Source organism: Scomber japonicus, chromosome 23 (genome assembly GCF_027409825.1).
Source record: "Scomber japonicus isolate fScoJap1 chromosome 23, fScoJap1.pri, whole genome shotgun sequence".
Taxonomy (NCBI): domain Eukaryota; kingdom Metazoa; phylum Chordata; class Actinopteri; order Scombriformes; family Scombridae; genus Scomber; species Scomber japonicus.
Window position 1 is genome coordinate 9,196,852 of NC_070600.1, and position 18,760 is coordinate 9,215,611.

The 18,760-nt window shown below is 39.4% G+C and overlaps 2 protein-coding genes across 3 annotated transcripts; both read right to left on the reverse strand.

Annotated features, from left to right (window-relative positions):
• Nucleotides 1–1,789: 1,789 nt before the first annotated feature.
• LOC128353068 (calcitonin gene-related peptide 2) lies at nt 1,790–2,955 on the reverse strand. The gene is made up of 3 exons (XM_053313754.1): nt 2,876–2,955; nt 2,210–2,350; nt 1,790–2,080 (listed from the first exon to the last, which is right to left on the reverse strand). Exons 1-3 carry the CDS (start codon nt 2,953–2,955, stop codon nt 1,906–1,908), a joined length of 396 nt encoding a protein of 131 aa, XP_053169729.1. The 3' UTR covers nt 1,790–1,905.
• Nucleotides 2,956–7,465: 4,510 nt separating this feature from the next.
• Nucleotides 7,466–17,859, reverse strand: LOC128353062 (solute carrier organic anion transporter family member 1C1-like). Of its 2 annotated transcripts, XM_053313740.1 has the most exons (16): nt 17,582–17,859; nt 17,167–17,298; nt 16,551–16,684; nt 15,008–15,149; nt 14,721–14,853; nt 14,494–14,612; nt 12,519–12,665; nt 12,213–12,311; nt 11,400–11,633; nt 11,113–11,277; nt 10,308–10,524; nt 9,990–10,155; nt 9,527–9,711; nt 9,157–9,221; nt 8,791–8,908; nt 7,466–8,630 (listed from the first exon to the last, which is right to left on the reverse strand). In XM_053313740.1, the coding sequence occupies exons 3-16, from the start codon at nt 16,644–16,646 to the stop codon at nt 8,114–8,116; spliced, it is 2,403 nt and encodes an 800-aa protein (XP_053169715.1). In that variant the 5' UTR covers nt 16,647–16,684; nt 17,167–17,298; nt 17,582–17,859; the 3' UTR covers nt 7,466–8,113. The 2 variants fall into 2 exon arrangements, with proteins under 2 accessions (XP_053169715.1, XP_053169716.1); XM_053313741.1 differs by having other exon boundaries at nt 17,167–17,859.
• Between the last annotated feature and the right edge of the window lie 901 nt (nt 17,860–18,760).

Below are 18,760 nucleotides of genomic sequence, written 5' to 3' on the forward strand. Positions count from 1 at the left end.
TCATCAGCAAAAGCCGCCACTTGTTCTATTTTTGAAAAAGCGTTTATGTCGGTGTTAACCATGCATGGGAGTATTGATGTCAGTGTCTGAGATGATCGGGTCACTGGTAATCAAACACAGGTCAATGCTGTGCGTCATGCTTCCCCTCTTGATTTTCATTACGTTACCCTGAATAACCCCTGCAGGAACACAAAACATGAAACTATATATGATATAGTTGGTATGATTATATGAAATACAGTACTGTGATCACCTTTCTGGCCTAAAAAACAATTCAAACAAATTGTGTGACGAGTTCTCATAGATGTTTTTATGGGTGTATTTCAATAATCTATGAAGGTTCTTGATTGTGCAATTGAAACCATACTGCTGAAATTCATTAAGCCTTTTTTTAATTGAACTTTGATGCCAACCAAATGCTGCCAAACACCCCTTAACTCATTATTACAATGGTAAATGGTAAATGGACTGTACTTATGTAGCACTTTTCTAGACTTTTGATCACTCAAAGCGCTTTTACATGTCACATTCACCCATTCACACACATTCATACACCTGCCATCAGGAGGAAACTAACCATTCATACACATTCATACACCGTTGGCACAGCAACAGGAGCAATTTGGGGGTTAAGTATCTTGCCCAAGGACACATCGACATGTAGATTGGAGGAGCCGGGAATTGAACCGCCAATCTTCCAACGCATGGATCCTTACAGTATAATTAATTTAAAGGGTAAAGGGCGTTTTTAAGGAGGGGGCCCTATGGAACTTGGAGGTTGACAGATATATATAATACATTTGATCACAGGTAATTAACCTGGTCACTGTTTTAATTAATTATTACATTTTAAAAATGCAATACATATTTCATTCAAGAGAATCATTTCCTGGAAACATCTACTCTCAAAATTACAGTGAATAATTTTGCCTTTCAGTACAATAAGGTTGAATATAAATGTGACTGTAATCAGCAACTTATAGTCTGTCCAATAATAACATGAACACATGAGAGGAGACTGTTGAAACTCTATTGAAATCATTCTCATTCACTGAATTTGAAGTTTCATACTCAGGAAAGATCTTTTGCAGATGATATATTTGATTAAGAATCAAATGAACTTTTAATAAATTTGATATTAAATGTTTAGTTATTAATTTATTGACATAATAAATGATAGTTTATTTGGAATGTTTCATGCATTAAAATGTTAAAGTAAATTTAAAAAGTTGTACTGAAATGCTGCAGTTGAATTTGGAGTAAAACAGACAGATCAGATTTACTTAGGCCAGGCTTCCAGTGTAAAGATTCCAGATTCCAGATTCCCAGTCAGAAAAAAGCTCATGTAGTTTATAACAGGCAGTTACCTGTGGCAACTTCTAGCACATAACACTATAGTATCTCATTACTGTATCTAATCCACATCTGATCTATGGGATGTTTCCCTCAGCTACCCTCAAAGCTCCTGCATGCAGATTTAATAACATGCAATAACACCATGTGGTTTAAACACATTGAGATTTTCAAAAATATTTTTTCACAATTTTATTATCAAAACCAACAGATCATAGCATTTATTTCACATGGCTTTACATCACTTTTATTTGTTATTTTATTACTTTTTTCAGCTTCTTGCATTATTATATTCACTTCATGCCATTGTGGAACAGCATTAACAGAGCCACAACACACACACACAGAAGAAAGAACACAAGCAGATTGACTGTGATGCTTTAAACAAAAAGGCACTGTTTCTTAAAGTTTATAAAATAAACAAGAACACTCGGTTCATAACCATCATCAGTTACACGATCAGCGTCATTGTTATTAACGTCATTCTCACAATCATTGTTACATAAGATGTCTGGTTATATCATCGGAGCACTGACAGTTCCTCAGTCGGTACTAGAGAGGCAGGTAGTTGGGAGGCAGCAGTAGGTCCCTCTTGCCGTAGGTGGCAGATCCCACATCGGTCGGTGCGTAGACGGTACCCACAGTGTTACTGGAGCGCACCAGAAAGTCTGCTAGCCTCTGGGTGACACAGGTGGCTGTGTTGCACTTCCTCTTCTCTAAGTGGTGGCTAGGAGGAGGAAGAGAGAGAAGCACAGACACTCAGAGATATACAGCAATCAAGATGATTTCTACAACTAGAATGTTAGAATATAATGAGGAGATAATACATCTGCTGATTTCTGCAAATGCTGTTTACCTATTCATAGCTGTGAGCCCCCTCTCCGGCCGTGTACCCATGAGGCCGAGGAATGGGTTGGAGATGAGCCCGGGAACTAACCAGCCTTCTCTGTCGGGGAGAGCACTTTCCTGCTCGCTGGATGAGCTGGGACTGAAGTACCTGAATCACAGAGGGAAAAGGGCCAACCGTTTCACACTGAAAGCAACTGATAACCTCTTCAAAACATCTACTAGTCTTGAGAGCAAGAAGTAAAAGTGGCCACTTAACTACCTCCGAGTTGCACAATGAAGCACTTTCCCGCAGATGAGCACAATTGGCTTCCACCTCCAGAGTTATACATCTGTGCCCCGCTGCTCCTCACACAGCACATCACAGCCCTTCTTACTGCACAATTTCCATGATATTCAACTGCTTGTCTAATGACCTCAGGTTAAACGCCTATATTGATTACCTGCCTGTTAAGAAAATTAAACTACTCTGCTGGTATGATCTGATATGATCAACACTTCAGCTCAAACTGAATCACTTTCCACTGTTACACTCTACACTTGATCTTAGAGCGCAAGAAACTAATCCCCCTCCTCTCTGTCTCTCTCTCTCTATATATATATATATATCACAAGTAATTGCAAACACACACACACACCAAAAGCTCAATGCACTGTTTGTAGTTTATTCACTTACCTGTGGCTTGGGGCAGTGCTGACACAGTGCAGGAAGACAAGCAGCATGAGGAGGAGCACAGGCACTCTCAGATGATACATAGTGAAGGGTGATTACCTGCATGAACAGAGTAGGTTAAGCAAAGTTTTTATTTATGTGTTATGGATGATTGGAGGCAGGGTAATTTGTGGTAATTCGTATTTATTTAACTAGAGAGATCTGGTCAAAACAACAGCAGCACACAGTGAGTGAACAGATAACAGAGTATGTCCTTTCAATAGATATTCTGAATTTGTAGAGTCTTAACTATAAAGGAGAAAATTAAATGCAGTCTAAATTCTATTGCAGTATGAATCATCTACAATCTAATTCAAAGCCAAGTTTAACCAGTTGAGCTCAAACACTCTTAATATTTTCTTCAATTTCATATTAATATGATTAAAAGATGCAACAACTAGCATTGATTTTCATAAGTGAGTAATTTGCTGCTTATCTTCTCAGTCAATCTTGGAGTCTATAAAGTGTCAGAATACATTCAAAATACCCATCATATTTTCTGAGAATCAAAGGTGATGTATTTACAGTGCTTGTTTTGTCTCACCAACAGTCCACACCTAACGATGTTTAATTATCATCATATAAGACAAAAAAAGCAGCAAATGCTCAGAAATGAGAATCTGCAACAACAGCATTTTATCTTAAATATCACACGTATTCAAGGTTATGCTTTCTGATGGTCACGACCTTACATTAAATATAAAATCCCAAATGTATTCTGCATCATTACATGCACATTTCACTGTGATGCAACAAGACACACTTGATGTCTTTTGGATCTTGAATTCAAAATGAACAGAAGTTCAGTTTATCAGAACAACAAAACCTGAGAAAAGTAAGCAGTAAGAAGTCAAATCTGAAAAGAGGGTGAGATATAGCTAAAACATCTCAATCAAATCTATAAGAAAACAGGGTACTTACTCTCTGTTGTTTAAGCGAGCTGTCAGCAGATCCCAGTCTGTCACTGGAGCAGTCCAGGGTTTGTCAGACTGTCACACAAACCGACTCCAACAGTTATAGGCTGTCCGCTCAAACCACTTGTGACATCAGCTCTGTCCAAATATAGCCTTGCATTATCATTTACACACAATCAGGACGGCGAGGGTGAGAGGAGGGGTGTATGGGGGAGTGTGTGGAAGTCCAAGAGGGTCTTACATATGTCATACTCTGCTGTACCTTAATGTATACTGTTAAACACATGCACGCACTGAAAAAACTTCCACAGTACACACACACACACATCTGCGTACGTCACCAACCACATCATCACCTTCGTCATCATTGTCATCATTGTCATCAGCGTCCGTGATGGGACTGACCCGTCATAAACCCACACTGGGGAGAGGAACACTGTCAAAGTGGAAGGCTGTCTTCCTATTTACCTTGAGATGCGTAATGAAGTTTTAGGTCGCCAAACTCTGGCCCTGCCGCCTCCCTATGGGGCTTCATCAATGATGAATAATAAATGTGAAGATGAATTATCATTAATTATGAATGCTGTCTCATTATTTTGATGGGATAAGTCAGAAACAATTGAGAAAGTGCTACTTATTAATGAAGTAATGGTAATACAAGAGTAACACTTAACAGCCACATGACCTGAAAATTTGACTAGTTTGAAGTGGGCTGCAAAAGTTTCCAGTGGTTAACAAACTTTTTGGTGTCCCTGGAGAAAATATGAAGTATTTTTCATTCAAATTAAAGATGCCATAATCAATATTTTTACATTGACAATGGATCAAATGAGTGTGTAATGTGTAAGGGTTGACTTATATTGTAGTAACAAATGCTAAGACAATTATCACTGCATCACACTCAGCTGTAGGAAGCAGTTTAGTGTCTTTAAGCTCATTGTTTTAATTTTCGGGCCCACATCTGTTTTGGTTAACTCTTACCATTCTCATAGCATCATTTCTGTCATAGAAGTTGGCTGCAAAACAGAGCAAAGGAGCTTATTGAATGAATATTGGACTTAAAATCACCAAATGGCCCAAAACGTGGCTCCAAACTAACAAGTTCAGCCTATCAACTATACAGTATGTCATTGTTATGTTTGCTTTTTTGATTATGTTTTTAATTTATTCTGCATGGTTGTATTGTGTTTAATTGACCCAGCTACTGTAAAGCATCTTAGAGTATTATGAAAAGCGCTCTACAAATATATTTTTTAATTTTGCCACTGCACCCAAGTGGCAAAATGATAATTAAGTCTGTTTTCAATATTCATGAGTAAAGCAAACATTCCCACAACTGAAATCCAATTTTGATTTCAGTGTTGCTAAACAGTTTTTTGCATTTCATTGATGGAGCCTTGCCCACTTTATATCAGTGAAAAAAAACACCAATACAGAATCTCTCATCTGAAATGATCCAATCTGTTCTTGCATTGGCAGACATGGAGTGATCATGTTGGACCTCACATTTCACAGTAAGAAGCTGATCGACAAAATTGGTTTTCAGGGACTTAATCTCTTTGTTTCTGTTAGATCTTAAATCCTCTACTGCAGTGGAGCAGAAACAGGGCTTTGCTTGGATTGACCAGAAAATGAACTATATACTCAAGATATACAGCATGTGCAGTAATAGTCACTATGGCTGAAGGACAAGAAAAATGTAATCAGGAACTACTGTATGTTTGTCTGTGTGTCTACAGAGATCATGCCACTGTCTCACCAGGGAAATGCCACCACAGGCGACAGGCTGCTGGTAAGTGCTAGTGGTTCATACCGCAGCTTTATACTAACAGCGATCCCACACGGCCCTAATGGACATGCAACACCCCCAACACCCTCAAACCCAGCAACCACCACCTTGTGTTTCCTGTAGTCTAATCTTCCCAGGAGAGTCTGCAGTAAAGATAAAGGGACTGAGGGACACTGTTTTTCTTTGGATGATTGAAATGCATCTAGTGGTGGACTTAATGTAATGAATACATTGTTATAGTTGAGGATTTACTCCATGCGTCCTCAGATTCAATACACAACAGATGTTTGTCAATGCTTGTAAATGTCATGATGTCCTTTTTAACTGGCAAACAGTGAACAGTGAATTGAATCTTTTAAATATATAATTAACACATTAAATATTTAGCTACTCAAGTTTAGTGTGCACAATCTGGCGCATAAAGAAGAGAGAAAAGGAAAAAAGATGTGGGTGGCACGTGTAGTGCTCCATTTGGGGGAAACATGTCTCATTGTGATGTTACATCCCTTGGATTATTTCATACTTACATTTTGAGCAATAATAACCCTACCTTAGAGAACAATGAGTGATCCTTCAAAATAGCTCACATGCTACACAAGGTCTGGCTTTATTAATGTTCCTCTATAGCATTGGAGGGAGCATTAAGAGGGATCAAAAGTCAGTGGGGAATGATCACTAGAGACTGTAAGTGCCAGCAAAGGTTATGGGGTTGCAGCCTGTGATAATTATGTTGACAGCAACCACACCTGGATGGTTTGGATGCTGTTTACAGTTATCTAGAGATACACTATTGCATGAGGGACAATTCCAGTTTATTTGCAATATTTATGCACAAATAGTGCAAAGCAGCCAGCAGCTCCAACTCCATCCCACAGTCACAGAGATCTTTGCTTGAATAACAGCCTAGTCAAGAGAGGAGCACTCACACACATGTAACCGGTGTGTATGCTCTCTTTCCGACCCGTGATGCATCCATGTACACAATTAGTGTCACCAACACCTACTGGGAAAATAAATTCCAGTTGTTTGTTCATTAACTGTCTGAAAATGAATGCCTTTTGATGAGGAAGGCTGGTGGTTTGTTTTGTTGTTTTCATCTGATAAATATTGCTCATGTGCAGTGTTTTTCAAGCTTAAATATAGCACTCATATATGTCCTGCACAAATGTAATAGTTAAACATGAAGCAGCTCATACATTACAGACAATTAGGCTTCTGATGAGTGCTTTTGTTCATGAAACAATACTTTAAAAGCTTGAATTCCACTAGTCTCTGTGTACACAACAAGAAGTGTGCAGTGAGAGCAAGTTAAGCACTTATCCTCTAGCGCCATCATCAGGTCAAAGTTTCAGTTTGACCAATACTTTGGTTTATGACCAAATGCCTGCAAAACTAATGACTTTTCCATCAACCTCAGCTGTAGGATACTTTGTGTTTGGTGCTGTTGCTCGTAGTGAAAATCCACTGAGTCTTTCTCATGCAACCTCCCTGTTTTGGCTCAGTCTAACAGCTCTCACGTACATCAACAGGGTATTTTAGAAAACGCTTTAAGTAGTAGAGCATTCAGCAGCTAAAGTGCCAGATATTTACCTCAGGAGTTACTAGAGGGCATAACAGAGCTTAAAGGAGTGTGAATGTTGGTGATGATTCCAAATGAACGCTAATGTTGTTCAATGTCTGCTGGATGTGTAGTTTTAAATAAGAAACTGTTTGCTGACATATTCCCCATATCCACTTTATAAGATGAAGATGTGTCAGTATTGTGCACAGCTTGTTGTGCTGCCCTCAAGTGGTCAAATGAATATTATTACAGGCTTACTTAAGAATGACAAACATTTTTTTTAATGGGTTCTCAATTTTCTCTTTTAGCAAATAAGTAAGGAACCTAACAGGGCAGTAACTTTCATTATTTCTTTGTCTCCACAGCATGGTTTTATGAAAATCATTCAGGTATTCATGAAGCATTTTGAGACTGTTCAGATATGCAGAATATAATGCGACAATAATATTACTCATTCAAGGCCTTTTAATTTAAAGTTTTTAATTTTAACAAAAAACATTTACATTGTTTTAGCCGAGGAGTTTGCTCTCTATCGTGTTCACTTTGGGCCTTGCAGGGCTGATCTGTAATCATTTGTACACATGATTCAAAACTTGTCACTACACAGTCTCAGCACATTGAATCATCGGTCACTGCCCACATCCAGCACTTTCCCATTTTAACACTCGATATTGTGATATGTTTCTATGTTGTAATTTATGCAGAAGTGGAAATCGGACCACTGATAGCCCCTTTCCTCTTCAGGACTAAGTGTAATGTAACAGCTCTATCCTGTAATACAGTAAAATAGAAAATAATACTGTTAGCATAGAGGAGGTTAGCCCAGACGCATATAATCCATCTTGACAATCCAATTGATTGTGACCATTGACCTAACTGGGAAACATTTCAGGAATGATCCCATTTGGCCATGTAGTTGAAACCATACTGTAAATGACTTATTTTTGTTGGTTGTCAGTTTCTTTGCTTTGTGCTGTTTCTTTCTCTGACTCATTCTTGTCCCTGATGTGATGGTCCAGCTCCTCTTCTTTCACCTGTGCAGTGTTCTCCTCACAGACATTTCCATCTTTCACCTCCTCCTCTGATGTCAGCCCGTCCATCTCTATCTTAGCTCCATGACTAGGAGGAGTTACCTCAGCAGTGGTCTCCAGTGTGTTATGACTGGAGGGTGGGAGCAGTTCTGTACTGTGAACCTCCCCTCCCACCTCAGGTTCTATCACAATCTTTGCGCAAACTCTGGGGGCAAGAGAGAGCTTCTGAGTTTTAGGAGCACTGGGTCGGTCCTCATTGGGGTTTGATGGGGTCCGAAGTTCAATTTCCTTTGAAGCTTTTGATCGTTGTGTCTTTGTTTCTTGGTCAGACTTCCGGAACTGGCGTCTGAGGAGGACTATAACGGCAATGATGAAGAAATAGGAAGAACCGCTGAGACAAGTGATCAGACCCAGGAAGATGGTCCTGCAGATAGAGGAGGAAAGAGATGGACAGATAGTAGAGCTAAAACCTTAAATGCTATGGTGTTGAAGGCGTAGAAGAAGAAATATTACTACTCAACACTTTTGAGTAAATTCATGGTAGCAGTTAGTTCTATTTTTTACATTCGTAGTCCAGGGCATACCTGTACGTATCAGCGTCATAAATGCGACACGCCCCTCTGCCGCCACATTTCTTGAGCGACCATTTGAGGCAAGTTGAGTCAATCAGGGCTCCAAAATATACTGGTGCAGGAATTCCACCTGCAGAGAGAGCATCACCCAGTTATGTAAATTTAAAACATTGCAATGGAGAAAAGTCTTGTCTATCTCAATCCCAATTTTTCTAAGATAATCTTATTTTGACATCCAAACACTAATGCCACAACCAATACAACAATTGACACTCAAACTATATTTAAAAACTTAGTATCTAGTTTCAGTTTCAGTATTTTTAACAGTGCTGATATTATAAGCCAAGCAACTATGCAATTAAAGGTAAAGAAGCTTACCAAGAGTCCTAGTGACCAAGGCCTGCATACCCAGCGCAAGGGATTTGAGCTCTGGTGAGATACATCTGTAATAACACAACAACATCAGGTCCCTTTTAGAGATCATACTGTAGAAAACAACCATTTTATTCCTTTTCCAAAACATGACTTTTTTTAACATTTTGGGAAATATGCTTATTGCCTTTCTTGCCAAGAGTTAGCTCAATACTATTAATTAAATATAAAGCTATGGACCGCAGCTGCTTAACTTAGCATTCAAAACAAAGTGTAACGTCACTCACAGCTCACTGAGGCTCATATTTAAAAAATGAAATACACTAGATATTCTCAATTAACTACACCAGATATTCACAGGAATGGGTGCACAGACCGCATAATGACCATATAGCCAGGAGTGGCTCCCAGAGAGTTGATGAAGGAGCTGAGGACAGACACAGCCATGTAGGAGGTGAAACTCCGGCTACAGTCCTTGGCATGGGGGCACTGGCCCAGCCTCACTGACGTACTGCTGCCTGCTGGGTAGGAGGCAGACACACAGCTGCAGTTGTGAAAAACCTGTCAAAAAGAAAGAAATATTCTTTGTTTATTCGGAGTTATCATGTTAAAATTCTTTCCTACATTTCAGTAATGTATCTGAGCAGTTTCGACAGAGGAGTGTTTATGTTGTATGCATAGTACCGTTGATAAAAATGTCTAATCAATGATGCTGTTCAAATGCATTTCGGGGAACAAGACAGAAATCTTTTTTTCTTCTATCCTGACTTAGCAGCTTTATTGCCAACATTGTGTGTGTGTGTGTGTGTGTGTGTATGTGTGCATGTGTGTGGCCCTACTGTGTTCTTGCCATATCCACTGGAGTTGAGGCAGCCAGCCATACACGGAGAAATGTAGGTGATGCCACTGTCTGAACACACGGGGTCCCACTCCTCTGCTGAACATGAGCAGTCTCTGTTACACTCTGAGAAGAGCATTTCACTGTTGTCCGATACACTCCTTGTCCTGTAAGACAACAAGGATTTTTTAAATCAGCTGTAGGTTGTGGCTCTAAAAAGATCTTTATTATTGTATTTTTTGCTGTAAAAAGAGTGTATGTGATGCAGTATTTTGATTCATTAAAGCTGTGGTCATCTTCACCGCCTCAACATATTTACCATTCATGTCTCAGCTCTGACCCGTTGTAGGAGATGGTGAGCCCTGCCACGGGAATGTTGTCACACTTGGTGCCAAACTGCAGCAGTAAGAGGAGGTACGCCAAGAAGGACGTGCAAAAAGAGAGCTGAGCCCCGGACACCACGCTCAGTTTATACCTCTTCATCAGCAGCCCTCCCAGGAAGATCCCCACTGCCACTGCTGGCAGGTTCACCACACCTAGAAGAAAAAGTCAAGTGGTTCTGGACACTGGAAACCCTTCTGTCATGAAGGTACTGAAGAAGGTCTCTCAGTATCAGACACTCTAATGTTTTGTATCCTCTATTAGTGTTTAAGCTCTAAAGATTAGTGCTGGAGTATGTGAGGGTGTACCAAGATACACCAGGCACTGACAAGAAACTCTCAAGTTCTCACATGGCTTTTGACCTTTTATCTAAATCCAAATCTGCTGAACATTCAACAGTTTTTGAGAAAATCATTGTTTTATCTCATGAGTATTCATTATAACAAAACACATGTGATTAGGGTTAATATTGTGCTGTTTTTATCAACTGACAAGTCTTCAGAGCACCTTTCTTTTTTTTCTCCTTATCCCTCTTGACATATTTTTCATTTGTTATCTGTTTGTTTAACTGCTCTACCCGCAAGCAATGTCCTAACTCATCTACTATTATTGGACTGAGTCCCGTTTCCACCTTTGCAATGTACCTTAAAGTATGAGAAGAGCACAGTTGTAAATCTAAGATGTTTTTGTTTTCTATTTTCTACCCAAAGCAACTGAGTTCATGTTAGGGGAATTTTCTCTACCTATTAGGAAGTTGGCTCTGGATGCGGACTGTCCAAACTGTTGCTCCATGTATTTGGCTTTGAAGGTGAACAGGCCAATGAAGGAGTTGAACTTCAGGATGCTGCCACAAAGAAGCAGGAAGTAGGCAGGAGTTCCCAACAGACGCTTTAGCGAGGGAAGAAATCCTGTGGAAAAAGATCCAGCACACGCACAGGTGTGGAATCAGTATAATTTGTGTTTTTCATTTAGTACAATACTAAATATGTCCAAGTTGGAGAGTTAGAGGGTCAGAGTTTAAAGAGTGTACCTTTTGCGATTTCAGTTAGCTTCAAGTTGTGGTTGTTGTTGAGGGCATCCTCTGTCCCATCCAGAATTTCTTGGACAGGTGTTGGCTTGTCCTTATCCCCCCCCTGCTTGGGCAGCGAGCGGGGAAGGAACCAAAAGGGAATACTGGAAATGAGCAAGAGGCCGGAGGACACCATGAAGCCCAACCACCAGGCTCCTACCCAGCGGGCATCTTTAGGGGTGATGGTCACAGTCTCTGGATGGAGAAAAGAATGTACAGGGTATGAAGAAAAGAAAAGCAGAGGACATTAGGAAAGCTGGTCCATTGATGTCTATTTAATTTTTCACTTTTAATTTTGATCCTATGTTTCAAATTTTATTTGGGAAAAAAGGACTAAGCATTTATTGTGTGTATTGTCTCTAGTAGCGACATTAGGTGCAGGTTAGGTGGACTGCTTGACTTTATTTGACAAATGAATGATTTATATTTCCTTTTATAGATATTCCTCACAGGAAGTCCTCACTAACAGGTTCTGACAGGTCTGCAGTCTGTTTTTATGGTAGACCTTTGCAGCAGGCTCAAGCCAGAGTCACCATGTCTATTCCTTCAAAATATCTAAAGCATTCTTTGCTTTATTAACTCTATGTGTGTCCTGGTAGTCCTTTGGTGTCCAGAATAACGTTGTTCTTGAGTGCAGCAACTTTAAAGTCAAAACTATTTAACTTAACAATCTCATTCTGGTGCAAGAAGTTTTGCTTCTTCAGTTTTTCCAATATCCATCCGTTTAGTCAGTGATGTTACATCTATCCTGGCAATGAAATGCATAACACTTACCCATATCAACATAGCCAATGTCAACGTATAGTTTGGCACAGTAGGAGCCCAGGAGGAAACCAAACATGGGGCCCAGGAGAGTAATAGTCTGGAGACAAGCTTTCAGTGAAAATAGATTTAGATTTTTAATCATGTGGTCAAACAAGACAGGAGAGGAAAAGAAATGTTTTATGGATCTCCAGTGGAAAGATAATAATTAAACAGGAGGTTTTAGCCACTTTAAGCCAATGAAAAGGATACAAACAACAGAAATTATGTTTAAAGTAAAATTTCACTGGAAACCCAAAGAGAACACTGATGTCTTACCGATGTAGAAGGGAGAGTTTTCAGCTTTAGCAAAATCATCGATGTAGGAGATGCCCAGAGGTGTGACTGGGGTTTCTCCAATCCCCCGCAGTGCGTTCCCCAGGAACACATAGATCCACATGTGTGAACTAGACTCTTTCACACAGACTGCAAAAAGACAAAGCAATGCATGATGTTGACTTTGTTACGATCTGGATCATAACCAGAATCGAAAAAATGATGAATTCCACGGTCCACTCATCAGAAAAATCCAAAAAGTCTCGAATCGTTGTTGATTATTCGGATTTGACCTTGACTCACCTTTATTTATATAGCACTTTACACACAACACAGTTGATCCAAAGTGCTTTACAGCACACGCAGAAGAAAGCAAAAAAAAGGAAACAAGAGAAGACAGTGATAATGATAATAATGATAACAGTAAAGGCACATGCTCATACAGACTTCAGGAGGGACTTAAGGAGAAATTCCAAAGTTTTTGGGCAGCAAAACCAACACTGCTGCCAAAATTCTGTTAGGGGAGTAGTGAATATTTAATCTACTATTGCTATCAGTTTTTTACCTATTCTGTTATCTATCCTTTATCAACCAATTTATACAAATTTAGTACAACATGTCTTAAGTTGCAAAAACGTATTCTTGCAATACAGGAATCTTCGACCATTTCCCTGAAAGTTGCTATTACATATTATTCCAGTTTGGTGTGTGTGTGTTCACTGTTGCATCATTCACCTGTTCTTAATACAAATTTCTATCTAAAATATGACTGGGTGCATGTGTATCAACATTTTTAATTAAAAAAAATACATCTTTTATTCCACTCAGAAGTCACTGAAGAAGAGAAATATCAATATTAGATAGTAGGATGTTGTCTAAGCATATCACAGTATTATACATGGCTTCCATGTTGTATTTCTTTCCAAATACATCACATCACAACAGCTGAACTGGATCAGCACATTCTGAGATTCAATTCATATTCGGCATACACAGTGAGCATTGGCATTTTAGACATGAGGCTACAGTGTGAATACTGGAAACATGAACTGTGTGATTGTTGAGTAGTATGTATGCAGCACAGGAGGTGAGTGGCTGTAAAGGTCAGACTAGGATCAGTGCATTCCAGGGAGGGTTGACAGAAAGCCATTAAGTTGCTACAGTTTAACCAGTTTACATGCTAAGACGACTGTGTTTATGCTGCTGTTGTGGTTTTCGTGTCCACTGACCATAGTGAAGGCATCTGATACAGTTTGTCTTTATTAGATATTATTGATGTCCATTTCATAGGGAGTGGTTTGTCAAGGAGAGGCCAAGGAGATTAATGATTGTGTCTAAAGAAACTTCTAGTGTGACTAGGATGTTTGCACATGTGGCAATATGGTTTCAAGTTGGTAGTATTTGGTATATCTTAACTCTCATGCTACACATCTTTAATTTAAAATACCACCAGCTCGGTGATATGTGACTTAGTTATTAATTTATCAGACTAAGTGTTAACAGCCACATAGCAGCTCAGTGAGGCTATATTTAGGCACAACTAATTAAAGCAAAATTCTGAACAGTTCAGCGAGGTTGACGGGAATGCTGCTGGCTTTGCAGATTTTTGGTCATTAAACAAAGTATTGGACAATTTCCCTTGAGGGGAGTGCATGTCCAAACTGCATTCAATCCATCCAACAAAAGTCAGCAGGATTCATCCTCTGTGAGCCATGAAAGTTTGTCCAAAATGTCATTGTATTCCATCAAGTGGAGGTTAAACATAAGGGTATCTACTGTTTCAACTAGGTGTTTTAACTAAAGCTGCACAAGGTAATTCACACAAAAAACACTGTTAACTAGTGTATTTCTTGCATAAAAATATTGCTTATTGCAGATTCAAACTATAAATAAATTAACCACAATCCAAACTACTGATGCCTCTTCAGGAATTTTTGAGGGCACTCATTCGTTCCTGTTGTGTAGTCCACAGTCTTACCTTTGCTGTCTTCCATAGAGGGCTCAATCTGAATTTCGGGCACATCTTCTGTTTCCATACAGGCAGCAATGCTCACAGAGTCATTCTGGAAAGCCTGGATGATTGTGTCGTACTTGTAGCTGTGAAGCACAGCGATACCACAGTAAATCTTGAAAGGAGATATTCTGGAGGCCATTTTTGATCATTTGATTTTATTTGTGAAGTCTGGTGTTTTCTAATTTGCTTACCGCCCCATGAAGAAATGTGTCAAGCCGGTGAGAAAGGCCCCCACAGCCATCAGGAAACAACCCACAGCAATGAGTCTGGGCCGATGAAGCTTTGCACCAAAATGGCTGACCACGGCTAGAAATAACAAGTTGCCTACCTCCAAGAAACGACACCAAAAGATCAGAAGAAAAACAAAACATGGCTACATTTACTCGAGAAAATCATCAGCGACTGAAAAAAGAAGGAGAGAATAACAAAAATGGTATCTTTTCAATTGCACTATAGATCAGGGTTAAGTCAACGGTACCCATCTCAAAACTGCCATCTATGAGTCCAATGTGCGTGCTGGAGAGGTCAAATCGTCTCTCAATCTGAGTGATGGAGCTCTTCATGTAGGTCCCTGTCAGGGCCTTGGAGAAATAGGCGAAGGACAACGCTATAATGAACAACTAGAAAACACAAAGGAAAGGGAAAATTAGCCAAATACTGCACACTGTCAATCTAGTTTGATATTGTTTCACACCACCTGGCAGACTTGAACTCTAATTTCTCTTGAAAACTTGAATGGGAGCAGATTTTTTTTGTGTGTTGTCTGAACACAACAACAAAGAGATCATTGATAAAGAATCATTTAAGTGCCAAATTGTTTATGCTGCATAATTGTGCATGATAGAAGCTTTTGAATTTGTCTTTGTTATTTTTGGCCATGGACCAGCCCTAAAGCCGCAGCTGTCCATGAGTGAGTGAGTGAGTTTGTCTTGTAGGCATATCAGTTCGGTGTGGGGTGGCTGCTCTGCAGGTGCGCTTGATTTGACTGTAACTGTGGGAACCCGGTGGAGATAAGCCTCCTGAATTTGCATTCAAAATACGGTCACAATTTTCATTTACACTGCAAGCTCCATGATTATTTACTAGGAGAGAGGCAGGAAAAAGCCACACAGAGGCATGAGGAAGAGTGCACTGTTAAAACACCCCAAATAACCATCACTCTGACCCAATACAGTGAAAAAGGTAAGGGAGGGTATAATTTATAAGTAGAATTGAAAATAATAAACTGCATTTATCACCTTTTTTTAACCCAAATGTGGCTAAACCATGTCTGATCTTCTTTTCTTATAAGCGTAGTAGACAGGGTTTTTCTGCAGAAACGCGACAGTTTTATTTTATCGTATTTCATTGTTAGGATTTATAGTGATGCTTCTGAAAATGTACTTTGCAACCAAGTATCTACTGACTGAACTGAGAGAAACGTTCCATTAACTTTATGCATACTGATGATGAATGCTGTCTAGTGCTGCAATCAAGCAAAACTGAGCCCATGGCTGATACTGAAGTGACTGACGAAGATTGATATGTTGATCTAGAGCAGTGGTCTCCATCCCTGCTCCTGGAGAGCTACTGCCCTGCATGTTTTAGGTTCCTCCCCACTCCAACACACCTGATTCTAATAATAAACTTGTTATAAAGCAGCTGAAGCTTGTCAATGGGCTTGATAACAAGTTAATTATTAGAATCAGGTGTGTTAGAGTGGGGAGATACCTAAAACATGCAGAGTAGTAGCTCTCCAGGAGCAGGGTTGGAGACTACTGATCTAGAGTAGATATTTGCTTGCTAGGATTTTAAATAACTTGGCAAGGCCTGGTGAATAACATGAGATTAACAATTTGCTTTTATCCATCCATCCATTACTTATCTATATTGTGGTGGTATAAACATATAGAGTGAAGCACCGTCCATGAAGAAAAAACACATAAGTAGCAGAAAAAGCCAAGAAGGGCAGCAAGACAATAAACTACAACATTATTTAGCTTGACCATTGCTTCCTGTTGAACTACAGATCACTTCAGTACTTTGAGAGTGGAGATGCGTTTGCTGGTCTTCTGCACAGGGTCACACAGAGCCTGCTGGCTGGTCATCGTCTCTCTGTCCTCAGCTGATTCTACCATCCTGAACTGATTGTGAGTGTACTGGTCTATCTACCAGCCTGCAGGACAATGCAAGAAAAGCAAACATAGATAATAAAGACAATAAGAGTAGCCGTATGGACAATTAAACATGGCAGGTCAGGCTAATTTAAAGATGAGGATAATGTTTTTCCTATTGGCATTCACTCTTTTAATATTATAATTCACAAGACACAAGGACATCACATTCAACATTGGGTATAAATATACCCATATATACAAAATGTATATATGGGTATATATTATACATATATAATAGATTTGGCAACTGTTTGCTTAATGATTATAATCATATCATATTATACTGTACCAGTTTTCATTAATCAGTAACGGCATAAGTATCAAAGCTCAAAATACTGGATGATTTCAAGACTTTCAGATTTGCAGCAATAATGAGCAAAACTTATGAGATAAACTTTACAATGCAAAAAAACACATTTCCAAGTCCTGAATATAACTATTTGTGAAAAAACCCCAAAAGGATTGTAAAAGCAGACGGTACCTGTATGTAAACTGCACCAGCGTCCTCTCCTCTCTTCTATCCTTTTTGCTCAGTAAACGTCAGGAGCTGCAGGCTGAATCCATATCAAAGAGAAAACTGCTTTCCAAAGACAGCTCTGACCCCATTTGTCTTCTAAAAAAACAGAGAGGGAGAGAGTGTGATGTAACAGAAAACATCACAATTAATCAGTATATTTTTCATAACCCCTATAATCCTCCCTCAGGTTTAGCTTGGGTAACACTCAGTGTGCAGCTCGCCTGACCAGAGCAAGCCTCTTGTCTTATCAGACAAATTACTTAACACAAACAGAAGCAGGCTATAAACTTTTTTTTTACTTGGTGCCTCTGACAGTTTAGAGAAATAGTATCAAGATCACACATAGCAAAGGAACAACTGAAGAAATTGAATGAAATACCAAGTGCATCTCCAGGCTGATGAGACTGAGGGTCTTCCTCTTTCTTCTTCTTCTGCTCCTATTCAAGTAGACATGTTTCTCTCCTCTTTTGAGAGAAGAAAGACCTGTTCTCACCGAGCTCCTATTCTCCTGTCTGAGGGTAGAGCTGTTCCACCGAACCAACAGGACAAAAGGCCTTACACATTTTTATTCCAGGCGCATGCCAGCCAGTCCAGGAGGGGGACAGAACAGGGAGGAGGTGGAGGTAGGGGCAGACAGATTAGTAACCCCAAACCATGCACAGTGGATTTTTTTCAAGGTAAAATATCAGATGCTTGTTGCTGTTTAGAAAATGCAAGTTTTAGTTTTTTCACAGTGTAAAGTGTTGTGAAGGTCAAATGTGCCTTTGATACATTTATCATGCAAGTTAAAAGTGGCCAAGAAATGCTCAAGAGACAGTTAAAGTTGTGCAAAAGACTACGAAATCCATGTCATAAAAAGGAAAATCTATTTAACTTTGGATTTAAAGTAACAGTTTCAGAATATGGGACAGTTAGTCTAGTTCATTTTAGCACAAAGACTGGAATGTAAAACAGCAAGCATCAAAACAAAAGTTATGTTTTCTTTCATCACTATGACATTTCCAGGAGAGAAACACATTTGTCTCCCCTTTTCCAGTCTTTATGCTAAGCTAAGCTAACAAGCAACTGGCTGCCACTTCAGGTATTACAGATAGTATCCATCATTCTCATCTAAGTTTATATCCCAAAATGCCACACTACTCCTTTAATGAAGACAGTACAGTGGTACAGTGGGTCTCAGTGTAAATGTGTGTCAGGGAATGCTCTATTAGTCCAGTAACTGGTGGGGGGTTCAGGCAGCCAGGCAGCAGGTCACCCAATCAGCTTTGTTCCCTCACAAATTCCCAGGATTAAGATTAAGAGCCTTCACATTCCTGCACAGCAACAGTGAAGGAAATGTTTACCACTTTCCCTTTCTGAAAAATTATACTTGCATCCAACATTGTGCATTTGGCTTGAGTGTTTTCCATGCCTTTCATCACCAATCTTGTTTCAGGTGCATTCAGACAGGAATGTAGCCTTCTCTTGCATCTGTCTCGCTTCAACCAATAGTTAATGTAGATCAATAACTGTGATTTAGGCATGTTAATATTTTATTTTTATATTTTCTACATTATGG